The sequence below is a fragment of the Theobroma cacao genome, chromosome 5 (assembly GCF_053813885.1).
Source record: "Theobroma cacao isolate CCN51 chromosome 5, ASM5381388v1, whole genome shotgun sequence".
Classification (NCBI taxonomy): Eukaryota; Viridiplantae; Streptophyta; class Magnoliopsida; order Malvales; family Malvaceae; genus Theobroma; species Theobroma cacao.
The window spans coordinates 41,646,453-41,673,586 of NC_142643.1; the positions used below are offsets into that span (position 1 = coordinate 41,646,453).

The following is a 27,134-nucleotide window of genomic DNA, read 5'->3' on the forward strand; positions in this document are numbered from 1 at the left end:
AATTATTATTTATAATAAAATCTGTATAGCAAGTACTTTATAGACTTTATCAAAATCTTACCCAAACATATAAAAAGCAACAATTTTACTACCCAATCTGATTATAAGATGTCCTAATTCTACTTAATCAGATCAAATAATATAAGATATGTGATCATAAAATATCACTTTTATAAATTTCTTACTACAAACAAAAAGGTCTTGAAAACCAATTTCAATGATGTCAAAATAAAAATATAATTGATTAACAAATATTAAAAATATATAAATATTTAATTTATTAATTAATATATTCAAACCCTTCCTTAAAAAATATATATATATATTGAGAGGTGCAAGAGTTGCCGCATCGGCAAGTGCAGCTCCCTTAGGAGTCCTCTTTTAGGGCAAGTGGAAGAGTTATTTGGCGGCTATCGACAGAAAAAGTAGTTGTACCAAAATTAAAAAGGATAATCAATTGGTAAAGTAAGTGGGCCGAGAAAAAAGTCTTTTGGAACATATACTATGTCATGCCTGCCATTAATTTCAGGATTCTATTGTCGCCTTTTCCTTTTCTTAGTATTTATTGCTAATAAATTAATTTCAAAATTATTACTATAGTTTTCTTTCCAAGAAAAAAGGTTATAAAACTATATGAGTATTTAATTTATTAGTTAGTATATGATTTTCTTACCTTAATAGCAAAGTTCGAGTCTTTCAATTATAAATAAATAAAAAAAGTTATGAAATATTTTTATTTTTTCAATGAAAATAAAAAAAAATTTCTTTTGTTAAAGTCAATAATTTTGAATACTTTAACTTATTTTTCCTTTTAAATTATTCCAATATTATGTCCAAATTCTTTTTTTTAACATCAACGACTTTAATTTTTTTATGTTCTATATTAATATTTGATTTTTTTTCACTTTTTGTCATTAAAAATTATAACGCATCAATACTATAAAAAATTTTAAAATAAAGGCAAGGAACATTAAAGTCATAGCATTTTGCTTTTTAAAATTTTTTCACCAAATCAAACATAAACATTTGATTTGAAAAAAAAAGCACAAGAAATTTTTGACATGATACTTAAAAAAGATCTGGAACTATTCAAAAAAATTTAAATAAATTTTTATTTTTTATTATTTTTAATCAAATTCTTATATTTTTATTTTGATTCAAATAAATCTTTAGGATTAATTGTTGCTAATGAAAACATCATTTGTTGTTCCATATCAAATGATGATAATAAATGTGATATGATGACATGATTATGTGATATATTTTACCCTTATGTCATATAGATATAAAATAATAAATAATATTTTGATTAATGATAATTCGTCAATCATTAATCATAAGTGTCTATTTGGTCTAAAATAAAAAATACTAAAATTTAATTGAATGCAATAGAAAAATAAAATGCTTATTTGAAAGTTTTTTGAATAATTTAAAAGTTTTCCAAGTATTATGTAAAAAATTTCAAAAATTTTAATTAATATAAGGCAGAATATTCAGCTTGACATGGAAGATAGAAGCTTCTATATTAAGTATAAATCTTCTTCGGAATCCATCTCTTTTATTAGTTGTATGCTGAGTATTAAGAAACCATTCCGATGTTGAAATTGAAACTTCACAAATCACATTAAAGAAATATGAGCCCCAACAAAAAGATAAAAAGCCCCCATCCCCTCCCCTCGCCTTCCCACATCTACTCTTCTAGTCCTTGAGCCATTTTCTCCATGGAAACCATTCAATGCAGCAAACGACCTAAGAATGGTTCCTTTGATGATTCTGACAATGAAACCCTTTTACCAGGCCTCCCTGACGATCTAGCTCAACTCTGTCTCTCCTCTCTCTTTCCTTCCCTTCTTTTCTCTGTTTGCCACTCCTGGCGTCGCCTCCTTTACTCTCCTTCTTTCCCTCCCTTCTTCTCCCTCTACGCTCTCCTTTCTCCTTTGCAAAACCCCACCACAATAAGCCATGGGGAAGTTGCTTATCGAAACTCAATCGAATTCTTCTCCTTTGAGCCATTATCAGCAGCTTGGAGACCACTTCCCAGCCCTCCACAAAACCCTCCTCTTCATCTCCTCCACCGCCACCCTTCTTTTCTATCTCGAAAACTCCCAATACAATCCTTGACAGTCTCCAACCATTTAGTACTCATAGCTGCCACAACTCACAATTTTTCCCCTGCACTTTCCAGCCCTTTGCTCTTCCACCCAGAGTCCAACCGCTGGTTTTACGGGCCCCAAATCTCCACCCCACGCCGGTGGTGCGCCACAGGCGCAGTCCGAGGGGTGGTCTACATGGCAAGCGGTGTTGTTGGCTCTTATTACAGAGGAGATGTGGCAAGGTCGATGGAACAGTGGGACTTAAACCAGAAGAGTGAAAGTTGGGGTTGGGAAAACAAGGCACAGCTTAAAGATGGAAGGTTCAGTAGGGAAGCAGTGGATGCAGTTGGTTATAGAGGGAAACTTTGCATGGTTAATGTCAAAGGCAATGCAGTGAAAGAAGGTGCGGTTTACAACGTTGAATTGGACAAGTGGGAAGAAATGCCCTGTGGAATGGTAGCTGGTTGGAATGGGCCGGCGGCAACGATGGATGAAGATGTGATTTATGTGATTGATGAAGTGAAAGGTTCTTTAAGCAAGTACGACGCTGAAAAGGATTGCTGGGTGGCGTTGATCGAGCTGGAACAGCTTAAACGTGCAGAACAAATCGCAGCAGGAAGAGGGAAGATTTGTGCGGTTTCAGCAAATGGGGAAAAAATTATAGTGGTGGATGTTGGGGAAGAAAGGGCTGCAGCCAGGTTCTGGGAGGTGGCGCCACCACCTGGGTTCGAAGTGGTTGCTGCGCATGTTTTGCCTAGAATTACTAGGCAGCAGTAGTTCATGTTCAAATCAGGTTTTGTTTCTTTTCTTCTCCCTTTATTTGTTTTATTTCCCTTTTTTCCTTTTTGTGATTTAGGGTTTGTGTTTAAATATATGAATTTCACTTATGTACATGAGTTCAAATTTATGTTCCATCAATGCACTGCAATACTATACATTTATATGTTAAATTTTATCATTATGTTTTTTTGGATTTGAAGAAGGGAATTTGAACCTACTCCTTTAAGCAGGAAATTATATATCAATTAATTAATTAAATATCCAGATACTTGTCGTTATTTTAACAAGTCAGATCATATAAAAATCTTAAAAATAAATCATGCATATTGTGATTATATTTAAAAATTAATACTAAAAACAATGGTAAAAGCACTGTGCTCTACATGTGTATATTCAATCCTTGGAACATTTCATACAACTTAACAAAACCTACTTTTCTTAATTTTGTTTGTTTTTAAGTTAAATCAATAAATAAATTAACAAATTAAATAACTTTAGATTCAATATAAGAATCAAAGAGACTTTTCTGGAACCTTATTTTAAAGCTATAGTATATTTAATCAATCTGCTCAACCAACTTATTTAAGTAATGTCTTCGAAAATTATTTTTTTAAAAAAGAAATTTATTTTCATCATTGACTTAAAAATTTCATACTAATAATAGACAACCTTCTTAAATTGGGCTTCAAAACCATCTATTCATCAAATTAACTGTTAAAATCTTGACAAGATTTGACAGATGAGCTAGTGTCTGTCTAGTTGACAAACTTTATTCAATAATTTAAATACATATATATTTTTGGAAAGGTAATTTATATATATACATATATGATTCGAGGACTTCCTCAATAATGCTATTACTTTTGAGACAAAAAAAAAATACCATGGACTAATGTTACGTCCCTTTCTTTTTGTATGAAGTTGTGTGTGGCTCGTAACTTGACACGCCTATGCATTCATTCAGTCTAAAAGGAATTGTACGGCTCATTTAATAGCCTAACCCTATATTGTCTCCTAAATCGATTTCTTTCAAATAGTTTCGAATGGTACAAGAAATTAATAAAAACCCACAAAATTCCATGGATTTGGTGAACTTACTCGTGTCGTGTGCATTGCATTAATTTCCTTCTTTGCATTTGGTCAAAACCACATTAATTTTAATTTTAATAAATGAAATTAGCTAGTCGAAGGAAGCACCTTGTTTGATGAACTAACACCTACGTCCACTTAATTATTTGACCCTCTTATATATGTATTAAATGTACAACTTGGGTAAAGGAACAGTTGTACATTAAGAAAAGCTATATATCTTAATTAGTTTCTTCCAAGCTTTTGATGAAAACTTCTTTTGTTTATTAGAAAAAGAAAAAACCAACAACATGTTTATACCTGACCTTTTGTCCTCTACATCAATTTGATCCTCCCAAACTCTACCAAATCCACCAAGGTATTTCATATTAGGTTTGTACAACATTTAGTTGCCCTCTTTTGACTAAGAAAATTGTATAAATTGTATACATGAAATGGAGTCTACAGTTTCTTATTCCCATGCATTTGAAGGTGCGAGGGGAAAGGAAGGCCTCAGACCTCAAGAGGGAAAGAAACAAAAGAAAATTATGAAAAATAATCTTTCTCGTAAGCTTAATTCAAAAATATTATTTTTTATAATTTTAATTATTTTTGATCAATTTTTTACATGACTTGACAACAATACATTTTAAACAATTTCAAACAAATTAAAATGATTTCAGTTTTCTTTATCCCGTCATCCAGACAGAAATTTTAAAATTAAATCTTGATTTCTTTCTGGTCAAATACTGTCTATCTCGTGATCTAAAGTACAGAGATGACATCAACCTATTTTTTATTTTATTTTATTTTTTTGGATGGTGGATCTTGGAGTTCTGAAGGGTGATGAATAGCGATTTTACTTTTTGCAGGCAACGATTTTGCTCAGGTAAAAGGAACAACTAAAACATGTTTGATGAGTTTTATGGTAGTTCATGATTTTGTGTGTTTAAGATTAGGATGATTGTTAAGCATATTTGCTAGAGATTATGATTTTTTTATGAGATTTTGAGTTGAAATTGTTCAGAAAATATTTTGTGAAGGGCTATATTTTGTTTTTGTATAAGGGGAGTAAGCAAGGTCATCTCGATAAGGATATATTTTGTCTTACTTTGGAGGGTTATGGAGTTTTGTAACCTATTTTTTATGAAATGTAAAATTTCATGGTTTAGAAAAAAAAAATATATGTTTTAGGTTCTTAAGTTTATTGGTTTATTCATAGAACCCCAAAGTTGAGGAGTTGAAATTAATTAGACTGGTTTTTAAGTATTACAAGACTGATTTTTAGGTATTACATAATTTAATCACTGTGTGACTAGTTTTTAGGCATTACGTGATTGGTTTTAAACATTTTGTGATTGGTTTTAAGACATTACGTGTTTGATTTTTAAGTAATGCCTAAGTCACACAATGCCTTACTCATTAGTCACGCAATACCTTACTAACAAGTCACACAATGCCTTACTAACAAGTCACACAATGCTTATCAATTAGTCACATAATGTCATATCAATCAGTCACACAATACTTAAAAACTAGTTACGTAATACTCAAAGTCAGTCATGCAATGTCTAAAGTCAGTCACGTAATGTCTAAAAATTAGTCACGTAATGCTTAAAAACCACAAAAACTACTGAATTTCATTTAATAAGATCAACAACTTCAGACGATACACCATATTTCATTTAACAACATAATTAACAAATGTGCTTACTTAACAAAGAATATTCAAAAGTTTTTCTTTATATATCAAAAATCACTTGAAAATGCTTAAAAATACTCAAAACGCTCAAAAGTTTTCTTCATGTATCAAAAACTATTCCAAAATACTTAAAATGTTTAAACATTTTTTTTCTAGTAAGGAATACTTCAGAAATAAATAGTCTGACGAGAAAAGCTCAAAGAATATGAGTTGGTTTGAGACGTAGACCTAAACATACGGGACTCGTTAAGAGGTTTCAGATTGAGATGCGGAACGGGTCAATTTCATTAAGAATAATTTTATCTAAATTTTAATTTTTTAAATTAAAAATAATTAAAATTATAAATAGACCTATTATCAAAAATATCTTATACATGAAGTCTATTTAAAAAAAGAACTCAAGAAACAATTGGGTCTATATAGAAAAGTAAGAGATAAGGGGGGGTTCACATGAAATGCTACAAAATAAAGATTCAAAGACAAATGAGTAGAAAAATGCAAAGCTCCTACGATACCCACCTTTACTTATTTATTATTCTCTGCAATAGGGTATACACAAGCCTGATAGGAAACCTTTTTCTTTTGTCTTTCTCCTCCTGTCCATATGATTCATATTTTCACACGTCAAAAAACCTGTTTTTAGGTTGTAATAATTAATGCTGACATGTAATAACTCCAAGATTTGTATTTTTATTTATTCTTAGTTGGATTTTAGTGCTTTGCCTAGAATCATCATCATCACGTAATGATTCCAACATGCTTACTTCAAAATCTTTGAATTCTTTTTGAAGAATAAAGCATGACTGTGGCATAGGGGTATATATGGACCTTACTTGCATAAGTTTTTGAACTTGAGGCAATGCCCGTTCTCAGTACCATTCAATTTCTGGCTCTGTATCTGATCATCTGTCTCTTATCCCCACGCACTGACATGCAGACTTGTCTGAGTTTCGGGCTTTTTGGTTTATGGACCCTTTGGACCTAACTGCTTGGTTTAATCTGTCCGGTGGGTCTTTCGAATATATGATCATCAAAGCAAAATGAAATTAAATTACAAGTCCAGTAACCATGATCTACAATCGTACAGCAAATTAGAGGACCTGCAAAGTTGCAACCTGAATTGAGTTTGATGGATTGGAGAAGAAGTTTGATATGCTCAAAATCAGCCCAATTAGGCATCCATTTTATCTTAACTTTTTATTTTCTTTTAGATTTTGCATTAAACGCATATAAATCAACATTCATGTCTCTTTCTTTCCATTGCACTGCTCAATTCCAACAATGTCTTCCATCCATATATACTGAATTCTCTGTATTATTGATGAATAATTGAATAAGATTTGAATTTAAATTTTGAAAAAGTTTTAAAATTATTTAAAAAAAATTTAAATAAGTTTTTATTCTTTTATTGTGTTAAATCAAGTTCTTATATTTTTATTTTAAATTAAATAGATTTTTATGATTAATAGTTGATTCATTTGTAATTAATTAAAATGTTACTTATAATTTTATATTCATGTGATACTGATATAACACTAAGATAATACTGACATTAATAATATAAATATCATATGGTCATATGATCATATCATCATGTCACTGTAACATGCCACATCATTATTGTTATCTATTATAATATGCTAACATACCACATTAGCGTCACAATAGAAAAAATTAATCTTAAATTTGACTCTTTTAAATTACTTTTGTAGTCACAATTTAAGAGAAGAAAACAACTCATATCAAATTGCTCCATCTAATTATCATTGATCGTATACAACCATTTTTTACTATATATGAAAACCAAATACAAAAACTAACCACCTCTTTCCATTTTTTTTTTAAATTGTTTTAACAAATTGCAAATAGAGCTCACAGAAATCGATTAAAACTACGATTTTATCTTTGAATAATAGATTTAAAATAGTATTTTAATATGATTTTATTTTATCTCAGTTGAATAAGGGGATGTGTTCAGAAAATTGAGTTCATCTTCTTTAGTACCCATTCTTAACAAGGATGGTCTTCCAAGTCCTCTTTAAAATGTTTGTATAGACAGGTGCATAGAGTTTTGATTCTACGTTTTCGTTTTCGCTTTTTGCTTTGTAGTTAAAATATTTCATTTTTAACCCAAAAAATATGAAATTTAATGAATGAATTTGTAGTTAAAATACCAAGGCAAATAAATCCATATTACAATTATATATCTATATATTATAAATGAGCTATTCAAAAAGACATTTTAGTTTTAATTTTTGCTCAACATTTTAGACAAAAAAAAATTTTCCCCAAATTTACTTTAGTGCATTTTATTTGCCTTTCATGTTTTCTATTTTTGCTTTTTGGAATTACATGGACAAAGACGTCATCAAAATTAAAGACCCAAGCCTGCCACACAAAGTCGTAAGAGCCGCCCATGTGCTGAGACCAAATGCACAAGTCCAAAAAGTTTCCAAAGAAAATTCATTTCATCTTCCTTTCGTTTTCTATTCAATTTCCTTTTTTTCTTTTTTTTTTTGTTTTTCACGTCACACCGTTTGGATATATAGGTCATGTTGAATTATGAAAGGTTGAGATAGCAAACAGCATGGCAGAAGTGAAGCTTTTCAAGACATGGTCAACCCCTTTTGCTGCAAGGGTTGTCTGGGCTTTGAAGCTCAAGGGCATACAGTATGAAGCAATAGATGAAGATCTATCCAACAAGAGTGCTTTGCTTCTTCAGTATAATCCTGTCTACAAGAAAGTTCCAGTGCTTGTTCACAATGGAAAACCCATCTCAGAGTCACTTGTAATTCTTGAATACATTGAGGAGACATGGAAGCAGAATCCGATATTGCCTGAAGATCCTTTGGGGAAAGCCAACGCACGCTTTTGGGCGAAATTCAACGATGAAAAGGTAATACTTTAAGTTTCTGAAAGGACTGGCATTTGTCACTGTTAAAACGTGTTCACACCGTTTCTTCTTAATGCAGCTTCTACCATCGATCTGGAGTGCTTTCACCAAAGAAGGAAAAGAGCGAGAGGAAGCTATGGGTGCAGTGCTGGAGAGCCTGAAATTTGTAGAAGAAGAGCTCAAGGGAAAGAAATTCTTCGGTGGAGAGACGATAGGGCTGGCTGATCTTGTTTTTGGTTGGCTTGCCAACTTAGCCCCTGTTTTTGAAGAGGTGGCTGGCTTGAAAATACTTGATGAGAGATATCCATTATTATTGGCCTGGCAGCCAGAGTTTTCAGAACATCCAATAATCAAGGATTACTGGCCACCTCATGACAAGCTGGTCATCAAGTACCAGGCACTTTATGAGAAATATCATCCAGCAAAATGAACTGTTCTCAGGCTTTCCATGAATAATTACCTTAGGCATCATATGGCTAGCAATAGTTTCAAACCATTCGTGTAGACAAGGCCCTTGAGTCTATTCAGTCGTATTACCATAAATGTGGGACTTCCCCTTTTGCTCTGTTAAGAAACAGAAGTTGTAATAGTGGAGACAGATTGCCTTACGAATTATATCCAACATGTTGCTGATTTTAACACTTCTTATCCATGAGATCTAGCTCCTAGACTGTAAAATTCAAAGAAACAACTTTATCAAATGGATTATAAGTGAATAATAAACAAAATAAATAAATGCAGGCTTCATGCTTAAATCTGCCAGTAATATGCATCATTGTTTCCCTTTCTTTATGCCTCCATATGCACAGTGAAATTTTTCTTGAGCGTGGCAGGTCCACGCCAAGCAATAAGCTGCATATTTTGACAAACAGATAAGTCTAGATACCAATTGAATATGTGCTTTGTCTAGGATAACTAAATGCCAGCTAGGAGTAGACAGATATAAAATAGTAATATTTGCCAGAAGCATCTAGTTTCTCCAAGACAGATTTTACATTCATTGTCTTTTGTGATAGAATGTGATGGAAACTATGAAAGATCATCCTTGCATAGTCAAGAAATCATGTCCAATAAAAAAAGTAATAAAACTGCAAGATGAATGGGGCACAAATATAAGCTTTGAATACTACCATACATACTTTTCAGCCATAAAAAATGTGAACAAGTAAAGAGATCCGTCACCAATGATCTCCACAACTACATATTCCATCCTTGAAGATATGAAAGCGATTGGCATCTCTTACTAATATTTCTCTTTGCATAATCATTGATATATACTTGGTCACAGTGTGACAATCCCCACAAACACGAAGGTTTTTCATGATATGCAATGGAGTCCCTGGCTTTGTGTTTAATAATCCAAATGCTATGGCAAGCCTTTCACTGTGCCCACAAAGCAGGTCTCTCTTCTCATCCTCTTCAATATCATGCAAAACATATCTCAGATCAGCAACATAACCTTCCTTAGCCATCAAACCAGAAATTATCCCTAGTAACTTAGTAACCTCATCAAACTGCTCAAAGAACTTGTCCCCAGTTCCAAACACATACAACCTTCTTTTAATTTCTATCCAGCTACATCCAGGATCTTTTTTGAGCCCTCTAGCTTTTATGGATTTTCGTATCATTCTAACTTGATCCCACTTCCCTAAAATGGCACATACATTGGATGCTAAAACATAATACCCAGTATCATTTGAATTTAACTCAAGGATCCGCTCAGAGACACGTTGTGCTACCTCTATGTTACCACATGATCGACAAGCACTAAGTAGAGATCCCCATATACTTGCATCTGGCTTCATTGGCATTGAATAGATGAACTCCTCTGCTTTAGAAATCAATCCAGAACGAGAAAGGAGATCAACTACACAAGCATAATGTTCGATCCGACGCTCCAAGTTGTAAACTTTTTTCATCCGATCGAAGGAAGCCAAACCCTCTTCGACCAAACCTGAATGGCTACAAGCATAGATGATGGCAACAAAGGCAACATGGTCAGGAATAACACCAGTTGCTTCCATCTCTGCAAAAGCTCTCAATGCTTTCTTGCCTTCACCATACATCCCATATGCAGAGATCATAGTAGTCCATGTAACCACATCTCTCACTTTCATACGATCAAATACTTCGAGAGAAATTGTTAAACTACCACATTTAGAGTACATTTCAATTAGTGCATTCCCAACTGGAACATCTGTTTCAAAGCCTAATCTGAAAATACATCCATGGATCTCTTGACCTTGCCGTTTGGCAGCAAGAAAAAAGCACATAGGCAAGATGCCTAATACAGTGGCCACATCAGCCCTCAATCCCTCAGTCCTCATTTGATGAATCAATTTCAAACCTAAAGTGAAATCCCCAGATTGAACACATGCTGTGATAATTGTATTCCATGAAACTCTATCATGAGTTTTCATGTATTCAAATATTTTCATTGAGTCATTTATTTGCCCACATTTAGCATACATATCAATCATAGCATTATTGATAATGATATCAGAATCAAATCCCAGTTTAGTCACATCACAGTGAATTTTTTTTCCTAGGTCCTTGTCTGCTAACTGAGTAGAAGCAGAGAGGAGCATCACACAAGTGATAGAATCAACTTTCGAATCAATTTTCATAATCCTAAAAAGTTTCACTGCCTCATCATATTTTCCATATTGAAAATAACCGTTAATTATAGAGTTCCACGACACAGAATCCCTGCATATCATTCTGTCAAATACTTCACGTGAAGCCAGCAAGTCACCACATTTTGAATACATATCAATAAGAATGTTATCAGCAGTAGTATCACTCTCATACCTGCTTCTCTTCATGTACTCATGTACAAATTTTCCAAATTCCAAGTCACGTAAATGACCACAAGCACATAGAACAGAAGTAATTGTCAGTAAGTCAGGTTCAAACTTATTAACCATCTGCATAAACAACAGGATCGACTCTTTGAATAATTCCATCTGAGAATACCCGCATATCAATGTATTCCAACTAACAGTATCTCTAACTACCATCTCATCAAAAATCCTTCGCGCATCCACAAGCCTATTAAACTTGAAGTACATAGAAAGAAGTCCATTACTTACAACAACATCCCTGTGAAGTCCAATCTTCTCAACCAAACAATGAACTACCTCACCTTCTTTAACATCCACCAATCCACCACATGCAGGCAAAACACTGGAAACAGTATAACAATCTGGCATAATTCCCGCCATTCTTGCCATATTATAAACTTCCAATGCTTCTTCCCAATACCCATTTGCACTATACCCCGAAATCAAACTATTCCAAGACACAACATCTCTTTCAGGCATTCCATTAAACACCTTTAAAGCTTCAGCCAAGCAACCAAATCGCGCATACATATCCACCAAGGCATTCCCAATATACAAATCTGAGCCTAAACCCATATCCAACACATTCTCATGAACAACTTTTCCCATCTCAATATCAACCGACGCCGCACACGAGTTTGCAACAGAAGGGAATGTATACTTATCAGGCAAAACATCCATTTTTCGCATTTGGGTGTAAAACCCAAGTGCTTTAGAGAACAACCCATTGTGGGTAAGAGCTCTAATAATTGAATTCCATTGATAAACATTGCTTGTTGATGAAACTCGGTGGAAAACTGAGAGTGAAGAAGTTGGGTCTTTGAACTGAGCATATTTGCTTATAAGTTTACCAGAAAAGAGGACAGAGTTTTCAAGTCCTAGAGTTATAATTATCGAGTGGATTTTGTGCAGTTGTTTAGAATTTGATACAGATGATAATGCTTTTGTGATTGAAGAGTAAAGAATTTGATGCCTAGCTTCATGTAAAGTGTTAAAAGTTTTCATGAAGTTCAAGCATGTTTTTGCAGTTTGGTTTGGGTTTCCCTCCAAAAGAGGTTTATAACAATTTCTATAGAGGGCAAATTACATGATCAGCCTTATACTAATATATAATGCTATTTTCCGAAACTTTCAGCATTTCTTTTTACAAATATATATGTAAAACTACCTTTAGAAAGATTTGTATGTTCAAGTACTATTTAATATCCCTACTGTTTAATCAAATGAAACCAAAACTCACATAATCATCCTCATAATCATTGGTAGTTATTTGCTACTACTTATTATTCCTATTGTTCACTGATCCAGGTTCTATTCTTCCTTCTTCCTTGTTCATTTCTGCTTGTTTCCTATCATGTCAAGGGAGTCATTAAGATAGGAACCGTCAACTACCCCATAGACATATTCTCATTACAAAATCCCTCCAATGGTAGCAATGTCGTCTTTCTCATGTAAATTTGCTTTGCCACCAACTCGAAAAGTAGGCTGGGCCAGAAGGAAATAGACCAGTCTTGCTCCAATTATTATCGAATAATGCATGCTGCTCTTCCTTAGGTTTCCAAAGACTGACAAACTCTTTTTCTTTCAACCTTTTGGACAATATATATACTAACAATTCCCCAACGACCTTAGAATTAAAGCTCATCTGAAGCTTTTACTTCTTTTTGCTTGTTGCTTGTCCATCAACTTTCTTCCTTTTCATTTATGAAGTGTGTGTAATCCTAGGCTGCAGACTGCCCTGAAGCTGTACCTCCTTCAATCAACTGGCTGCCAAGGCAAGCAGCTGTTTGAATACTCCAGTAAGTTGTTCCTGTCTATGTTAATTTTATTCCTTTGGAATATATAGGAAGAAGACCATTTAATCAGAAGTATATTTCCCTGTAAGGCCAACAGTTAATCTATTTCGTCTTCCAATTCATTTGAGCTCTATCAAATGCACATGTCAAGAATATATCTTCTTTGGTTTTTATTTATTACCTCGCATAAACATATATATAACAAGATTGAATCCTATTACTTACAGAATCATCTCATATACATACCCCTTAAGGAAGAATTAAGCAATTCAACCTGCTGCTCTTGTATTATTAATGGATTTGTCTGGTGGGACAATATAAAACAGAGGATTTTCCTGAACTTAAGCTCGAAGAACTACGAGTGATAAGCTTATTGATCATAAATGGTGGTTGAGTGTCCGTTTTCAACGTTTGACATTGTTGAAAAAAGAGTGGATTGGGTTCTTAGCAAGCTTGCCTATCACTGGCCCGAAAAGATGTAGAAATTATACATGCGTTTTGTCAGTACATGATTAATTTACTAGCTTTCGAACGCCTTGTTGAGAACAAACTTGGCCCTTTTCATTCATTGAAACCTATAATTGGTCCAATAATGCTATTGTTATCGACATTAACTGTCTTTACTATTGTTGTCCCCATGCCTCTACATCCTTAGAAATTTCTTTATGGACTAATTTACTGGTAAAAGTGTGTTTTAGATGATTGTATGCTTATATCAAGAGTTCGGAATCGAATCTCTCACTTTCAAGAGGGAGTTTTAGTTTTTTTTTAAGGAAAGGAAACAACTACTAGCACCGTGCTCCCTGTATCCTTATGATTGCTGGGTAGATAGAGAAACATATTTGTAAAAAAACAATTAAACTATAGTTTATTGAAAGCAAGAAATATACTCAGTACTATAAGTAGTTAGCTAGTCTTCAACATCAAGTAACTTTTATTCCATAGTTGAGTAATGTGCATTGTTTCTTCTTCAAAGCCTTTTTGTCAGAGGCCTAAAGTAATAGCTTAATTTCTTGATTGATTCAACTTTTTGTTAGTACATCATGGAGACTCTAAGATAAATGTCTGACAGATTGTTGCTAATTACATACGCCATGCATGAAGTCACTTGAAAATGAAGTTCAATTATATTTGTTCTTACACCTAACAGTCCTGCATTAACTTTGCATTTGAATACTATTGTCTTTGCTTATATCATTTAGATCCAACAAGAAAAACCTCATCCACGGTCGTCCTTCGTGGATTTGCTATTGCATTTCCCTTTTCTTGTTCCCTACTACTCTTCTTCTTCTTCTTCCTCTTGTCTTTACTTTATTAGATTCCTTTTCTTCCACACTCTTTTCTTTTCTCTTGAAAATGAAACTATGAAGTTAATTGGCTTGCAAAATGAAAATGTTTCACTTTGATTAAATACGAACTAATTAAAAACATTTCGATCAAATCATTGAAAGAAAAAGAGAGTTATTCAGCACAAACCTATGGCAATGAAATTAATTAACTAGAAGCACAATAATGTCTGCTGCAAAGGTACAATTAATTCATATGGAATGATATCAAATATTAGGATAAAATTAATTCATAGTTTTAATTTTTGACCATAATTATACATGGGTCCATTAGGTTTCAAAATAATCACTTTATCCCAAACGTGTAAATAAACGTGAAATGTCTAAAATGTTTTTTTTTCTTTTTTCACTTTTTTCTTTTCTCTCAAGCCAATCGACGATGATCCCTTACACCAGCCAACCACCCTACGGTCGAATCTAACCGTAAAATGTCGGATTCGATTGGATCTCCCTAAGAGAGCACCAGATCGTTGCTCCTTTGGAGAGCGTCCATTGGTGCCAGTTGCGGGATGACCTGTCGATGAACGATAATAGAGATTTTTTTTTTAATAAGAGAGAAAAAATTTAAAAATGAAAAGTTATAATTTATATAGTGGTAATTTTTAAAACTAATGAAAGGTAAAATTATTTTAAAAATATTATCATGTTATCAAACTAAGAAATATTGACGATTGATTAATAGTAGGATTTATGTGTCTAAGGAAATATATTTTTTAAGTCGGAATCTCCATTTTGAAAGCTAGTGGATTTACGTGTAATTATTTTCAAAAGTTGAGGATATCTATATTGTACCCCAAATATTAATATTACTACTTCAATTCATATGGTATTTCATAATGAAAATTAATATAAATCAATCCGAAGTAGCAAAGTCAACTTCAAATGCAATATGAATACTTTTCTTTGCTTGCCGGCGTCGAGGAAAAAGAGTGACAATCTACCAGTCAACACTGACTGACCAGCTTTAAATTGTCTCGGTGCCATACCATACTCTATTTATTAGAAGGTGCACCAAGCGACCATACGAACCAGTAAAACTTCATTAAACATTTATATTGGTATGAAGTGTGATTGTGGCCCATTTCGTCGATTGCCATCAAAGCACTTTGCAACTCCTTCAAAGTCCTTCTAGCTGCTGGCACGGAGCTTTGTATGTACAACAGTTCAAAGAATCGGGCCATCCATTCCTTTTACAAAACAAATCAGGTAAGCAGTGACATCACGCATCAATGAACAATTCCACAGTGAATTGCTCTATACTGAAATTAACAGAATTTCTCCTGATAGCTATATAGTTTTTACTCTTACTTTGTTCGTCAAAATTCCATTAATACGATGAACGTTTCTCAATTTCATAGGTAATTTCTGAGTGCTTGAACTATGTTTAATCAAAGTGTACTTACATACGGTAACCATTAATTCTCAAAACTAGGTGAAAGTATCTAGGAGAATATCTTTAAAGATGCTATACTCAGGCCAGTCCAAATGTAGAAATTACCTTGTTTTCCACGTTATAACATTTGCAGAAAGGATATGGATGACAGTATGGAGGAGAGGTTTCTTGCACAAAAAGAAGAAGACACGATTGATCATGATGATCTGAAAAGAAGACTTTGGATTGAATCGAAGACTATATGGAGAATCGCATTCCCATCCATATTGTCAAGGGTAACTTCATTTGGAATGATTATTGTGACACAGTCATTTATTGGACACATTAGCGAGGTAGAGCTTGCCACATATGCACTCGTACAAAGCATTCTAATCAGGTTCATGTATGGGATTGTGGTAAGATACAATTTTTTTATTCATCTTTTAAGTTGTGTTTCTAATTTCAAACAAAGATGAGTTCACTTTCATTTGACAATAAATAATCTCATGTGGGTCTCCAAAAATGAGTTCTTGTAATAAAGTTTGTTCACAAATAAATTGCGCGTTTGACTACTGTTAATACATTCAGAGATTCTGTGATTAATGAAATTTAAAACTTGAACCAGCATTAAATAAACAGTCACCAATGCAAACATTAATTCATGTCTTTCTGACTTGATCGCTTTATGTTCATGATTGCTTCCCAATCCTTGAAAAATTGGTTAATACCTTGTCGATGCATGGAAGATTGGTATGTCGAGTGCAACCGAGACTCTGTGTGGGCAAGCATTTGGAGCGGGGCATCACCACATGATGGGAATTTACCTGCAACGATCATGGATTGTCGACGGTATCACAGCAACAATATTGGCACCTCTCTTCATATTCGCGACGCCAATCCTTAGACTTCTTGGCCAGGAGGAGGAACTAGCAGTTGCAGCCGGGCCAATCGCTCTATGGTTTATTCCGATGATCTACAGTTTTGTGATGTCTTTGACTATCTCGATGTTCTTACAAGCACAACTCAAGAATTTGATCGTGGGATGGGTATCGACTGCATCATTCGTGTTTCATGTGTTATTGTCATGGATGTTTGTGAACAAATTTAACTGGGGAGTTAATGGGGCAATGGCTGCAATGATTATATCTGGTTGGACAACGGTTGTAGGGCAGGTGGTGTATGTCTTTGGAGGTTGGTGCCCAAATACATGGAAAGGATTCTCTAAAGCTGCTTTCGGTGATCTATTGCCTGTAGTAAAGCTCTCAATATCCTCCGGAGTCATGATTTGGTAATCTTGAATTCCCAGCTGCCTTTCTATTTTTTTTAGGCTCTGCATTAATTTTCACATTTCCAGTCCCATATGGATTTAGCTTTCTGTTTTTTGTGAAAATTAACTGATTCATTGGTATGGCCTGGGTCAACAGTCCAGCCAGGCATGGGACGATTTTTAGCCTATGAGTTTTGATGTAACACCCACTTGCATAAAACCTTCCCTTCCAAACACAAAAAGACCAAAGCTCTGTTACACAAAAATTTCAGAGCAACAGACTGCAATACATTCCCAGAAATCCCCCTGATACGCAGTCACCTATTTACTCACATCATTAGTCCTTCCCAGATTTACACTCAATCCCACTCATTTACAACAAAAAACACACAGCTATAAACATCAGTCAGCATGTTCAAAACAAAATCATTACGACAAACCCATCCAGATGAAGGCCAAAACAAAAGTGAGTTAGACATGCATGGCTTTGGTGAAACCTTTTCTCGTAGCTCTATAAATCAAACCTGTTTCCTTGTTCCAGAAAATCAGGACTTTATTTAAGTTCCACGGGTACCACATCAACCTCAATATGAGCCTCAGTTAGAGACATTAATTTAATCCTCCTGTCTCTGAACCCTCTCCTTTGTCAGGCAATCTGCCACTTGGTTTCTTTCTCTAAAAATGTGGTTCACCTCCCATCTCGAAATACCCTTTTTCAACCTTTCAATGTGGAGAATCCATTTTCTCAATCTCCATGGTGCTTCCATTGGATTGCTCACCCTATTTTCGACATTCTTGGAGTTGCTTTCTATGATCAACTCATGTATTGTAATCCATTTAGAAGCTGAAAAGATCAAGAAGGCCTCTCTAATTGCTCTAACCTCCACTAAGCTTTCATCCCCCATTCCAATAGTCTTGGAGAATGTAATTTTGAAAGCTTTCATTTTCATCTCTTAGAACTTCTCCAATCCCAGCCTCCCTCAGACTACCTTTTGCAACTCCGTCTACATTAAATTTCATCTTTCCCTAACCAGGCTTAACCCACTCCTCCACCTGCCTGCTGTTTGTTGTTTTAGTCATTTAGGCACAAGTCTTGGGTTTCTATAGATGTCCAGCACAACATTGTAAGCATGAGGTCATTTTGCTTTTGCCTATGTAGCAACTCTTAGCTTACTGATTTCATAGACTTGATCAGCATCCAACACTTTTCCTTGAAAAACCATGTCGTTTATGTGAAGCCATGGTGACCAAAGCAACGGCATAGAACACTAGTTTCCAAATTTTGGTTTCTCCCCTTTTAACAAACACATTATTCCACATGGAGAAGAAACTAGAAATATTATTAGGACCAGTCCATTGGACCTCCCAGTCACCACTCCATTTCATCCATAGGTTTCATGATTCGGGACAGTGAATAAAAAGATGACTAACCGTTTCTTGTTGTTCATGACATAAAGCACACCTTGCCGTGTCGACGGATAAAAGCGCTGGTCGAACCAGCTCATGCTTGATAGCGACTCTTTCATGAAGTAGTTGCCAGTAGAAGATTTCTATTCTAAATGGTGCCAATTTTGCCTAAACCTCATTCCATCCTTCCTTGTTGTTGCCATCAGTGTGCATCACCTCTTTGCAAAAGGCTTTCACTATGTAGTTACTTGAGACCGACTCCCTCCACATGAACTTGTCATCCATCTCCTTGCTTAAATAGTATTCCTCCACCGTGGCTCTAAATTGACTCCATTGTTGTTCTTCCCAACCGAGTGGCATTCTTCTAAGTTCAACATTCCATCTCCGTAAGTAATGCTTCCACTGCTCGAATTCATTGATGCAACCATTTTTATTCCGGGTTAAAGCATAAATCTTTGGAAACCAATCTTTGAGGGTATCCCCCTCCATCCGTCGGTCCAAAATCTAATATTCTCACCATTTCCAACAGTCATCTGTAAGTTGTTCTTAACTTACAAAAAGTACTCATTAGTAGTAGATAGGGTTTAATAATGTTCTTACAAGTGGTGGAAAACTTCCTGTTTGTGTTGATGTTTGGTAGGAGACGGGTGGGATCACTCCCTATTTTCTTCACTATCACTTTTCTCCACAAACTACTTTTATCATTTCCGTATCTCCAAATCCACTTGTTAAGCATCGCCCTCTTTTTAATCTCTATGTCAATAATCCCCAACCCTTTATCTTCTTTATATCTACAAATTTTGTTCCACCCCACATAATGAACCTTTTGTTTCTCCTCTACTACACTTCAAACAAACCTTCTTTCAATTTTTTCTAATTTTTTGTTTACCCATTTGGGAAGCTGAAATAAGGACATGTAAAAAATCGACAAACTCCCAAGGACTGAGCTGAAAAGTGTAACCCTGCCTCCCACGGGTAAGATTTTTGTTTTCCATCCCTCAAATCGATTCTCGAATTTCTCAATGATTGGCTTCCACATTCTTTTTTTTTCTTTTTTTGAAAATTATGCTTCCACATTCTTATCGAGCTATGCCTTGTCCGCAACAGGAAACCCAAATAAACGGTGGGCAGTTCCCCTATTCTATAATTGATTGAGTTCACCGCTATTCTTACCATTTGGCTTCCCACCCCAACTCCCATCAAGCCACTTTTATGAAAATTGATATTCAGTCTGGATACTAGTTTAAAGCACTTCAGCACCCTTTTAACATTTCGCAAATTCTCCAAGTTTGGCTTGCAAAATATCATGGCATCATCCACAAATTGCAAGTGGGATATCGTGAGTCCGTTACTACCGATTGGAACCCCTTGGCACATGCCAATAGTCTAAGCTTTAGTCATAAGTTGATTAAATGTCTCCACCACAATCTTAAACAAAAAGGGTGATAAGGCATAGCCCTGTCTAAGCCCTCTTTCCATTGGTTAGAGATGGTCGTCTTTCACCTCCCTTCTCCTTCCTCCTTACCTCGTCCTGGGCATCCTTCTGCTCTTCCATGTTCCTTTTCACCATTCCTTCCGCCATGGTTGGTATTTTCCTTCCCAGTTCACAAATTTCCATTCAATAATTGAAACTTTCATTGTAAATACCTTCCCATTCACAATAATCTGCGGACAAGCTGATATTTTTCTCTTGCTAGTGACTTCAGCTTTGATAAGGGCATAATCCAACCTACTTCTCATCTTTGTCGCCTAGTCCACTTGTAAGAATTTTCCCTTAAAATTTCCCGGTGCCTCAAACATTTTTAAGTGCCATAGATGAGCTGGTAGTTCCTCCACTTGCACTCATACTGAATTCTTTCTTCTATCCTCATTTAAAACATAGGATTGGATTTCTTCAAACCACTTCTCAAAAATCACCATTTGTTTTGCCAAAACAGCCTCCAACTCCTTTCTCTCACCAAAACTCAGTATTACATCAAGACCTCCAATAACACCATCATTTGCTAAGATACTTTGAATCTGTTGACAATTCGTTGCCCTTCTCAATCTCCCCCTGGTGCTACGCCTCAGCCATTCCACCTCATCTTCATGAATATCCACTTTGATACCACCCTATGGATTTAGCTTAGTTGCTGAATTGGTGTATTGGTAGTTTTGAATTTTTTTTGGGAATAATTTAATTACATGTATTATTCTAATTATTCTAATCCTTTTAAAGTTGACTTTGAATAGCTTGGAATTGTGGTACTATTCCATTCTCGTATTAGTGGCTGGATACATGAAAAATGCAACCATTGCCATAGATGCTTTCTCCATCTGGTAAGAGCATTTCACAATGCTTGGTAGTTTAATTTGTTCTTCGATTACAGTAAATTTGCTTTATAGCTAATTTATTGCTGCAGCCTCAATATCAATGGATGGGAATTTATGGTCTGCCTCGGCTTCCTAGTTGCAGCAAGGTATACATAATCTTGCCCTAGATATATACACATGATAGAACAACCTCTTCTACTTTTCTTCCTTTCCATAGAATCCCTTTAATCAGGGGTGGAGCTAGTCAATTTTTGCTGGGGGCCAAAGACGAAAAAAAATAAAAACTAGAAATTTTTAAAACTAATATGTTGAATTCAACCAACGATCAAAAGATTTATAATGAACAATAATTTTATATAACACGTATATAAAAAAACAAAAAAAAATTTATAATAATTATTTAAAAAAGTTGTACTCGACGATATTTCTTATATTCAAATTCATCAATTATTGACTCTGTAGTGAAAAAACTAGCAATGTCTTTCTTAATATAAACAACTAAATTATCTGCAAGAAACTCATCATCCATTTTATTCCAGAGTCTTGTTTTCGTAATTTTCATTGCAAAAAATAATTATATTTATATTTAAACTTAAAAAATAAAACATAAAACTATAATAAATAAAATAAATACGAAATACAAGATTTCACATAATAGTTAAATAATATAAATAAAAAAAAAGTAAAAGAAAACTTTACCTCCTTTTAATTTTACACAATGGTGGTGGGTGATCTTTGTTTTTCCTTATCCAAACTCACAAGTTCATAAATTTCTTTGAAAGAATAAAGTATGTTTTAATGGTGAGTTACAAGAAAAAAAAATAAAAATAAAAAGATACAAAAGAAAAGAGAAAAAGCAAAAGAGAAAGAGGTGCAGAGAAATTTAAGTTAGGATAAAGTTAAATAAGTTTGTGAAGTTATTTAATTTTTTTTATATTAATTATTAAATAAAAAATTTATTTTGAGTGGGTTATTAATAATATATAATAAATAAAAATTTTCAAAAATTTTGAGAGAGTCATTGATAAAATATATATATAAAATAAATATTTTTAAAAATTTTGGGGGGGCCACGGCCCCCCATTGTTGGCTTACCCTCCGCCCCTGCCTTTAATGCAATATCTTTGTACTGTCAGTGTGCGCGTCTCGAATGAATTGGGGAAAGGAAATGCTAAGGCAGTGAAGTTCGCCATAAAAACCATCCTCGGCACTTCAACATGCATTGGTGTTGTCTTGTGGATACTGTGCCTAGTTTTCCGAAATCAAATTTCATACTTGTTTTCCAGTAATGAAGAAGTTGCAGAAGCAGTGTCAAGCCTCTCAATTCTTTTCGCTTTCTCAATCTTACTCAACAGCGTTCAGCCAGTTCTCTCAGGCAATAGCTGTCTTATTGGTCCTCTTTTCCCTTATATTATCTGATATTTACAAAGTTTGAATTCTAAGCCTTTAAGCTCTTCCTCCAGGCATAGCCACAGGAGCTGGTTTACAAAGCATGGTGGCATATGTGAACTTGGGATCCTATTATGTAATAGGAATACCTATAGGAATTTTGCTTGGATACGTTGCTCATCTTCAAGTTAAGGTAAGAACCAAAGAAATTAGTCTACTCTGTAGTGCGTGCATATTTTTTTGCAGAGTGTGAAGTTTCTAATTTTATGTAGGGACTATGGATTGGATTGCTGAGTGGAGTGGCAATGCAATCGCTTATTCTCTCTTGGATTGTGTGGAAAACAGACTGGGATGAGCAGGTACATTGTCAGTGACAGAATTGTAATGCGAAATTGAACCATTAATTTCCCAAAATCAAAGCCGTTTTATTTCCTGTGCGCAGGTAAGGAAGGCATCTGAACGTCTCAACCGGTGGCTCTTGAAACCGCCAGAGGAAGATAATGGGAGTCCAACTCATGCTTAAAAGCTAAATCAAATCAATGATACTATTTGTAATACTACTCGACATTTCTTTGGGCTGAGAAAAGCAAAACTGAAACGTAAAAAGTAAGGATATCTCTATAGACTATATATAGCACCTTATTATGGTACATAGGAATCAAATCATAAGCAATCCGTTGGGATCCGTTTTGCATTAACCATGAGATTCACAACTGTAGCGGTGAGATTAAGAGTTGTAGTGGCTATAGATAGATCATTAAAGATATTAGATTATAGAATATATTATATTATATAATTTATTATATATTTGATATTTATAAAATTAATAAAATCATTCAAAATTAATAAAAATTATTTTTATATCAAGATAATAATTTTTTTTCAAAAATAATAATATTAGTAAGATATAAGGATGGCAATGGGTACCTTGTTACAGAGTACCTAATTCGATTATATTGAGTTAGAATACTTTATAATTGGGGTTCGGGTGGTAATTTTACTACCCGTATCGAGTTTGGGTACCACCCATTGGGTACCCGATCTCCAAACCTGATTATGTTTTTTCTTTTAATTTTATGAAATTAAACACAAAACTATATTGTTAATTAAATTAATTCATGAATCTAGGATTATTAATTACTTTGTAATATCTTTTAATACATATACTCTATATATTGTGTTAATTTATAAAAAATATAATTATTATTATATATATACTTTTAGTGTATATACTTTAAATATAAATATGTTTACTTTCTATTTTGTATTAATGTGACAAAAATTATAACTTCTAAAATTATTAATTATAACATATATGCTTTTGTTTATATAAACTTATGAAATATATACCTAAAGAGAAGTTGTGAGATTAGACTAGTTTTAGAACTTATTTATTTTTTTTAATTTCATTTAATTAAGGGTTGTGAGATTAGAAGTTGTAAAATATTTTTTTTTAATTTCATGTGAGATTAAAATAGTTTTAGAACTTACATATTACTAATATATTCACAAATATTTAAAATGAACAGCATACGTCCATAATTTCATTGAAGAAATGCATGAGATACACCTGGATAATTTTTCTACACAGATTAATACAAGTTAAGGGTGGCCAACCAGCACAATTTCACCCAGAAAATTTTCCCATTCTAGTTTTACAATTAGCCTACTGATACAATTAAATTTCACTCAGAAAGCAATGCAAATGAGTCACAATAGACCCAATATATATATATATATATATATATATATATATATATATACATATATATATTTTGCTTAGCCAAATAAATAAGGTAAACGTGAAAGCAGCTTTCACTGCGTTGTACAAAAGAGCATGAGTACAGACCAACACAAATACAAGGAAGGCTGGTGCTAAATAAACCACACATATCGGCTAAGCTTTTTAAAGTTGAAACGAATAAAATTAAAAGATGCTAGTAAGGAAGGCTATCACCATGCTGAAAACATATTCTCACTATCAACACCGTTTTTAGTTAACGTGTCTGCAAACGAATTTCCTTCCCTCAGAGAACCACTCCTTCTACAGCAGCTCAAAGTGTGACAATTCGGATCATCCAAGAGTGATTGTAAAAGATTCCCTTACCATTGTCTCTCTTGGCCATGCTGAAGATAGAACTTGCATCGTTGGGCAGTTTGTGAACAACAATTGTCTATGATCTTTAACACTACACCAGAACAACTTAGTGACACAAACTTTTCTTAGCAGTCCACATTGAATGCCAGTGGAGCCAAAAGACGACACAACGGAGCCAAGCAATAAAAAGAAAACCAGAAGTCACAATTAAACAGCAAATTCAAAATTAACAGCCATGGTTGTAGCTCTGTACCTATAGTCAACAGTAGTCAAACGCACACATTCAGGACCATAGTAACTGTGAGCATCAATTGAAAACCACAAGTGTTTATGTATAAAATACCGCCAAAATACAGGTTCGGAAGGTCTCTCAAATATATATTTATTCTGCGTTCCAAATGGGCTGCATGATGTTCCACCAATTTCACATCCTTCTATTTCTTTGTCTCACTATTTTTTGAATCTTATTCACAATTTGCTCTTCTGGGCAATTTCGAGAGAGTCCGACATGTAGTCCAATTTCCCACACGCTTTCTGCCTCCTTAAGAATTTCATTATGGTGCATTATGTCCCCATCAGAGACTATGGCTGCGGCTGCATAGTAATCAGAATTTGGGGAGGTAGCTCTTCGAAGAAGCCCTTTGATATCTTTCTTCCTTGACTTTTTAAATCCCCTTTCTGCTTTGGCCACCACTGTTTCTTCCAATAGAGCTGCTAAGCAAAGCTCGGAATGGGTGTGCTTCAATTCGTCATTTTCTACCGTCCCCTGAAGCTCCAGCTGCTCAACGCCACCACCACTTAAAGAATGGGTCTCTGGGCACGGGCTCTCTGATGCGATTTGTGGATCTGTGTTGAGGGAAAAATCAGAGCATGAGCGGGGCTTAAAGGAGGCCTGCATTGTTTGGATTATCTTTCAAGCTTGGGCAATGGAGAGCATCTTGGGCTTCCTTTGGTTCCAAGTGTTCCGAGCTGTCATGATTGCTAGTTGGGACTTAAGTTACATGGGGCTCAGATAGCCCCACTTTCAAGCTGGTTTGGTTAGCAACCAAATGTGAAGGGCCCATATCCGAATGGAATGGGTATTGGGCAGATGGAATCCAAAATTCGTCAAGACTTAGAAACGGACCTGCTTGGCTCATTGATGGGCCTCTATCCTTGATCCACTTGTTTGGCCTGTGAAGTGCTTGGGCTCTCATTTTGTAAGCTGGTCTCATCCTATGCATAATTTTTTTTTGTCAAAATACCTCAACAGTCTTTGTATTCATACACTTTCTTTAATTTAATCCTTTCACTGAAAATCATAACAATTTAGTTCTTAATTTTAAAAATTACTACAATTTAGTCTCTCTAACATTTTTATTCTAAAATTACCCTTCACAAAGCTGATGTTCGCATTAACATGGTGTTGACATGGCACCTCTCATTGGCAAGGCATGTGAGTAGGCTAGAAATGCTAACATGGCAATGCTATATCACTTTAACATGTTGATGTGGCAATGCCACATAGCGTTGATATGTTAACATGGATATCCCACGTGGCATGTCAAGGAGGGCACCACGTGTCACACTTTCTTTCAGCACCCATCCATATCATGCCACATGAGATGTCTAAAGGGTGACACATGGCATAACAGGAAAGCAACATGTGACACGTCAAGAAGGCATCACGTGTCACACTCCCTTTCAACACCCATCCATGTCATACCTCATGGCATGTCTAAAGGTTTAGGAAGGCACCTTATGTCTATTCGTTGTTTTCTTTAAAAATATTATATGTTTGCTAAGTGTTAAACTCAAAACCTCATATAAGTACACAAGCTCCTTGCGACTAACACCAAACCTTTGCATTTGATTATATATTGTTTTTTTTTTCTTATTTTTTTCTTTTTTACCCTTTCTCTTTTTCCTCTCACCTTTTCCCCTAAGGATCGACTATCAATCATCGGATGTCATCATCAGCCTTTGGTCATTAGATGTTGGATGCCAGTCGCTAGTTATAGTCATTGAACACAAGTTGTTGATCGTTGGTCTTTAAGGTACAAAGAAAGAGAAAAAAAAAAGAAAAAAAAGAGGGAAAGAAAAAAAATAAGAAAGAATATGAGGGAAGAAAAGAAAAAAAACAAACAAAAGCTATATATAGTCAATAGTAAAAGCTTAGAGTTGGTGGCAAGGAGCTTATTATACTTGCATGAGATATTGGGTTTGAAACTCAACAAGCCCATAATAGTTTTGAAGAAAACAAGGAAGAGACATGAGGCGTTCACTTGACAAGTCACATGTCACTCTTTTGTCATGTCATGTGTTGTTTTCTAGACATGCCACGTGGCTTGTCATGGATGGGTGCGGAAAGAGAGTGTAGTACCCGTACTTTGAGGTAGTGGCTAATAAAGCTTATCGGATACCAATTGAGGTTAATTACCGAGTTAAAAAGGGTAATTCAGAAGTGAACCTGTGAAATCTCAATCTTCATAGGCACATAACTAGAAGTAGACACAATAATGCAGACTAGGGGTAATTTCGTAATTTCTCTTGGTGAGCTCTTACGATTGGGTTTTTTTTATGCTATTAAGGTCTAAATAGGCCTAAGAAATGAATAAATTATGTTTATGATGGTAAATAAATAAGGAAGATAAAAATAATGATAATTTTCACGATAGGGGCAAAATGGTTATTTTGCATCTCGGATCTAAATTTAAAAGTTTCGTGAACCTGAGTACCTTTAAACTATTATGGACATTGTTTCGGTGTCAAAAGAGTAAAAAGGTTG

At 34.5% G+C, this 27,134-nt stretch overlaps 3 protein-coding genes and 1 pseudogene across 8 annotated transcripts; 3 read left to right on the forward strand and 1 right to left on the reverse strand.

The window, feature by feature from the left end:
* The first annotated feature begins 1,563 nt into the window (after positions 1-1,563).
* Positions 1,564-8,309, forward strand: LOC18599701 (F-box/kelch-repeat protein SKIP25 pseudogene; annotated as a pseudogene). 3 transcript variants are annotated; one of them, XR_016026306.1, is made up of 2 exons: positions 1,564-2,886; positions 8,193-8,309. The product of XR_016026306.1 is annotated as an F-box/kelch-repeat protein SKIP25 pseudogene, transcript variant X2 (transcript). The 3 variants fall into 3 exon arrangements; XR_016026307.1 differs by lacking the exon at positions 8,193-8,309 and adding an exon at positions 6,581-6,912; XR_016026305.1 differs by lacking the exon at positions 8,193-8,309 and adding an exon at positions 4,814-5,094.
* On the reverse strand, positions 7,926-12,444 carry LOC18599703 (Tetratricopeptide repeat (TPR)-like superfamily protein). The gene has a single exon (XM_007029774.3). It carries the CDS (start codon positions 12,382-12,384, stop codon positions 9,715-9,717), a length of 2,670 nt encoding a protein of 889 aa, XP_007029836.3. The 5' UTR covers positions 12,385-12,444; the 3' UTR covers positions 7,926-9,714.
* LOC18599702 (putative glutathione S-transferase) lies at positions 8,231-9,177 on the forward strand. The gene is made up of 2 exons (XM_018122288.2): positions 8,231-8,539; positions 8,616-9,177. The coding sequence occupies exons 1-2, from the start codon at positions 8,231-8,233 to the stop codon at positions 8,964-8,966; spliced, it is 660 nt and encodes a 219-aa protein (XP_017977777.2). The 3' UTR covers positions 8,967-9,177.
* Positions 12,445-12,959: 515 nt separating the features above from the next.
* On the forward strand, positions 12,960-22,967 carry LOC18599704 (MATE efflux family protein). Of its 3 annotated transcripts, XM_088806890.1 has the most exons (10): positions 15,537-15,727; positions 15,880-15,929; positions 16,048-16,309; positions 16,640-17,181; positions 20,800-20,886; positions 20,970-21,026; positions 22,017-22,255; positions 22,344-22,462; positions 22,542-22,628; positions 22,712-22,967. In XM_088806890.1, exons 3-10 carry the CDS (start codon positions 16,055-16,057, stop codon positions 22,790-22,792), a joined length of 1,467 nt encoding a protein of 488 aa, XP_088663016.1. In that variant the 5' UTR covers positions 15,537-15,727; positions 15,880-15,929; positions 16,048-16,054; the 3' UTR covers positions 22,793-22,967. The 3 variants fall into 3 exon arrangements, with proteins under 3 accessions (XP_017976261.2, XP_088663016.1, XP_017976260.2); XM_018120772.2 differs by lacking the exons at positions 15,537-15,727; positions 15,880-15,929 and adding an exon at positions 12,960-13,178; XM_018120771.2 differs by lacking the exon at positions 15,880-15,929.
* The last annotated feature ends 4,167 nt before the right edge of the window (positions 22,968-27,134 follow it).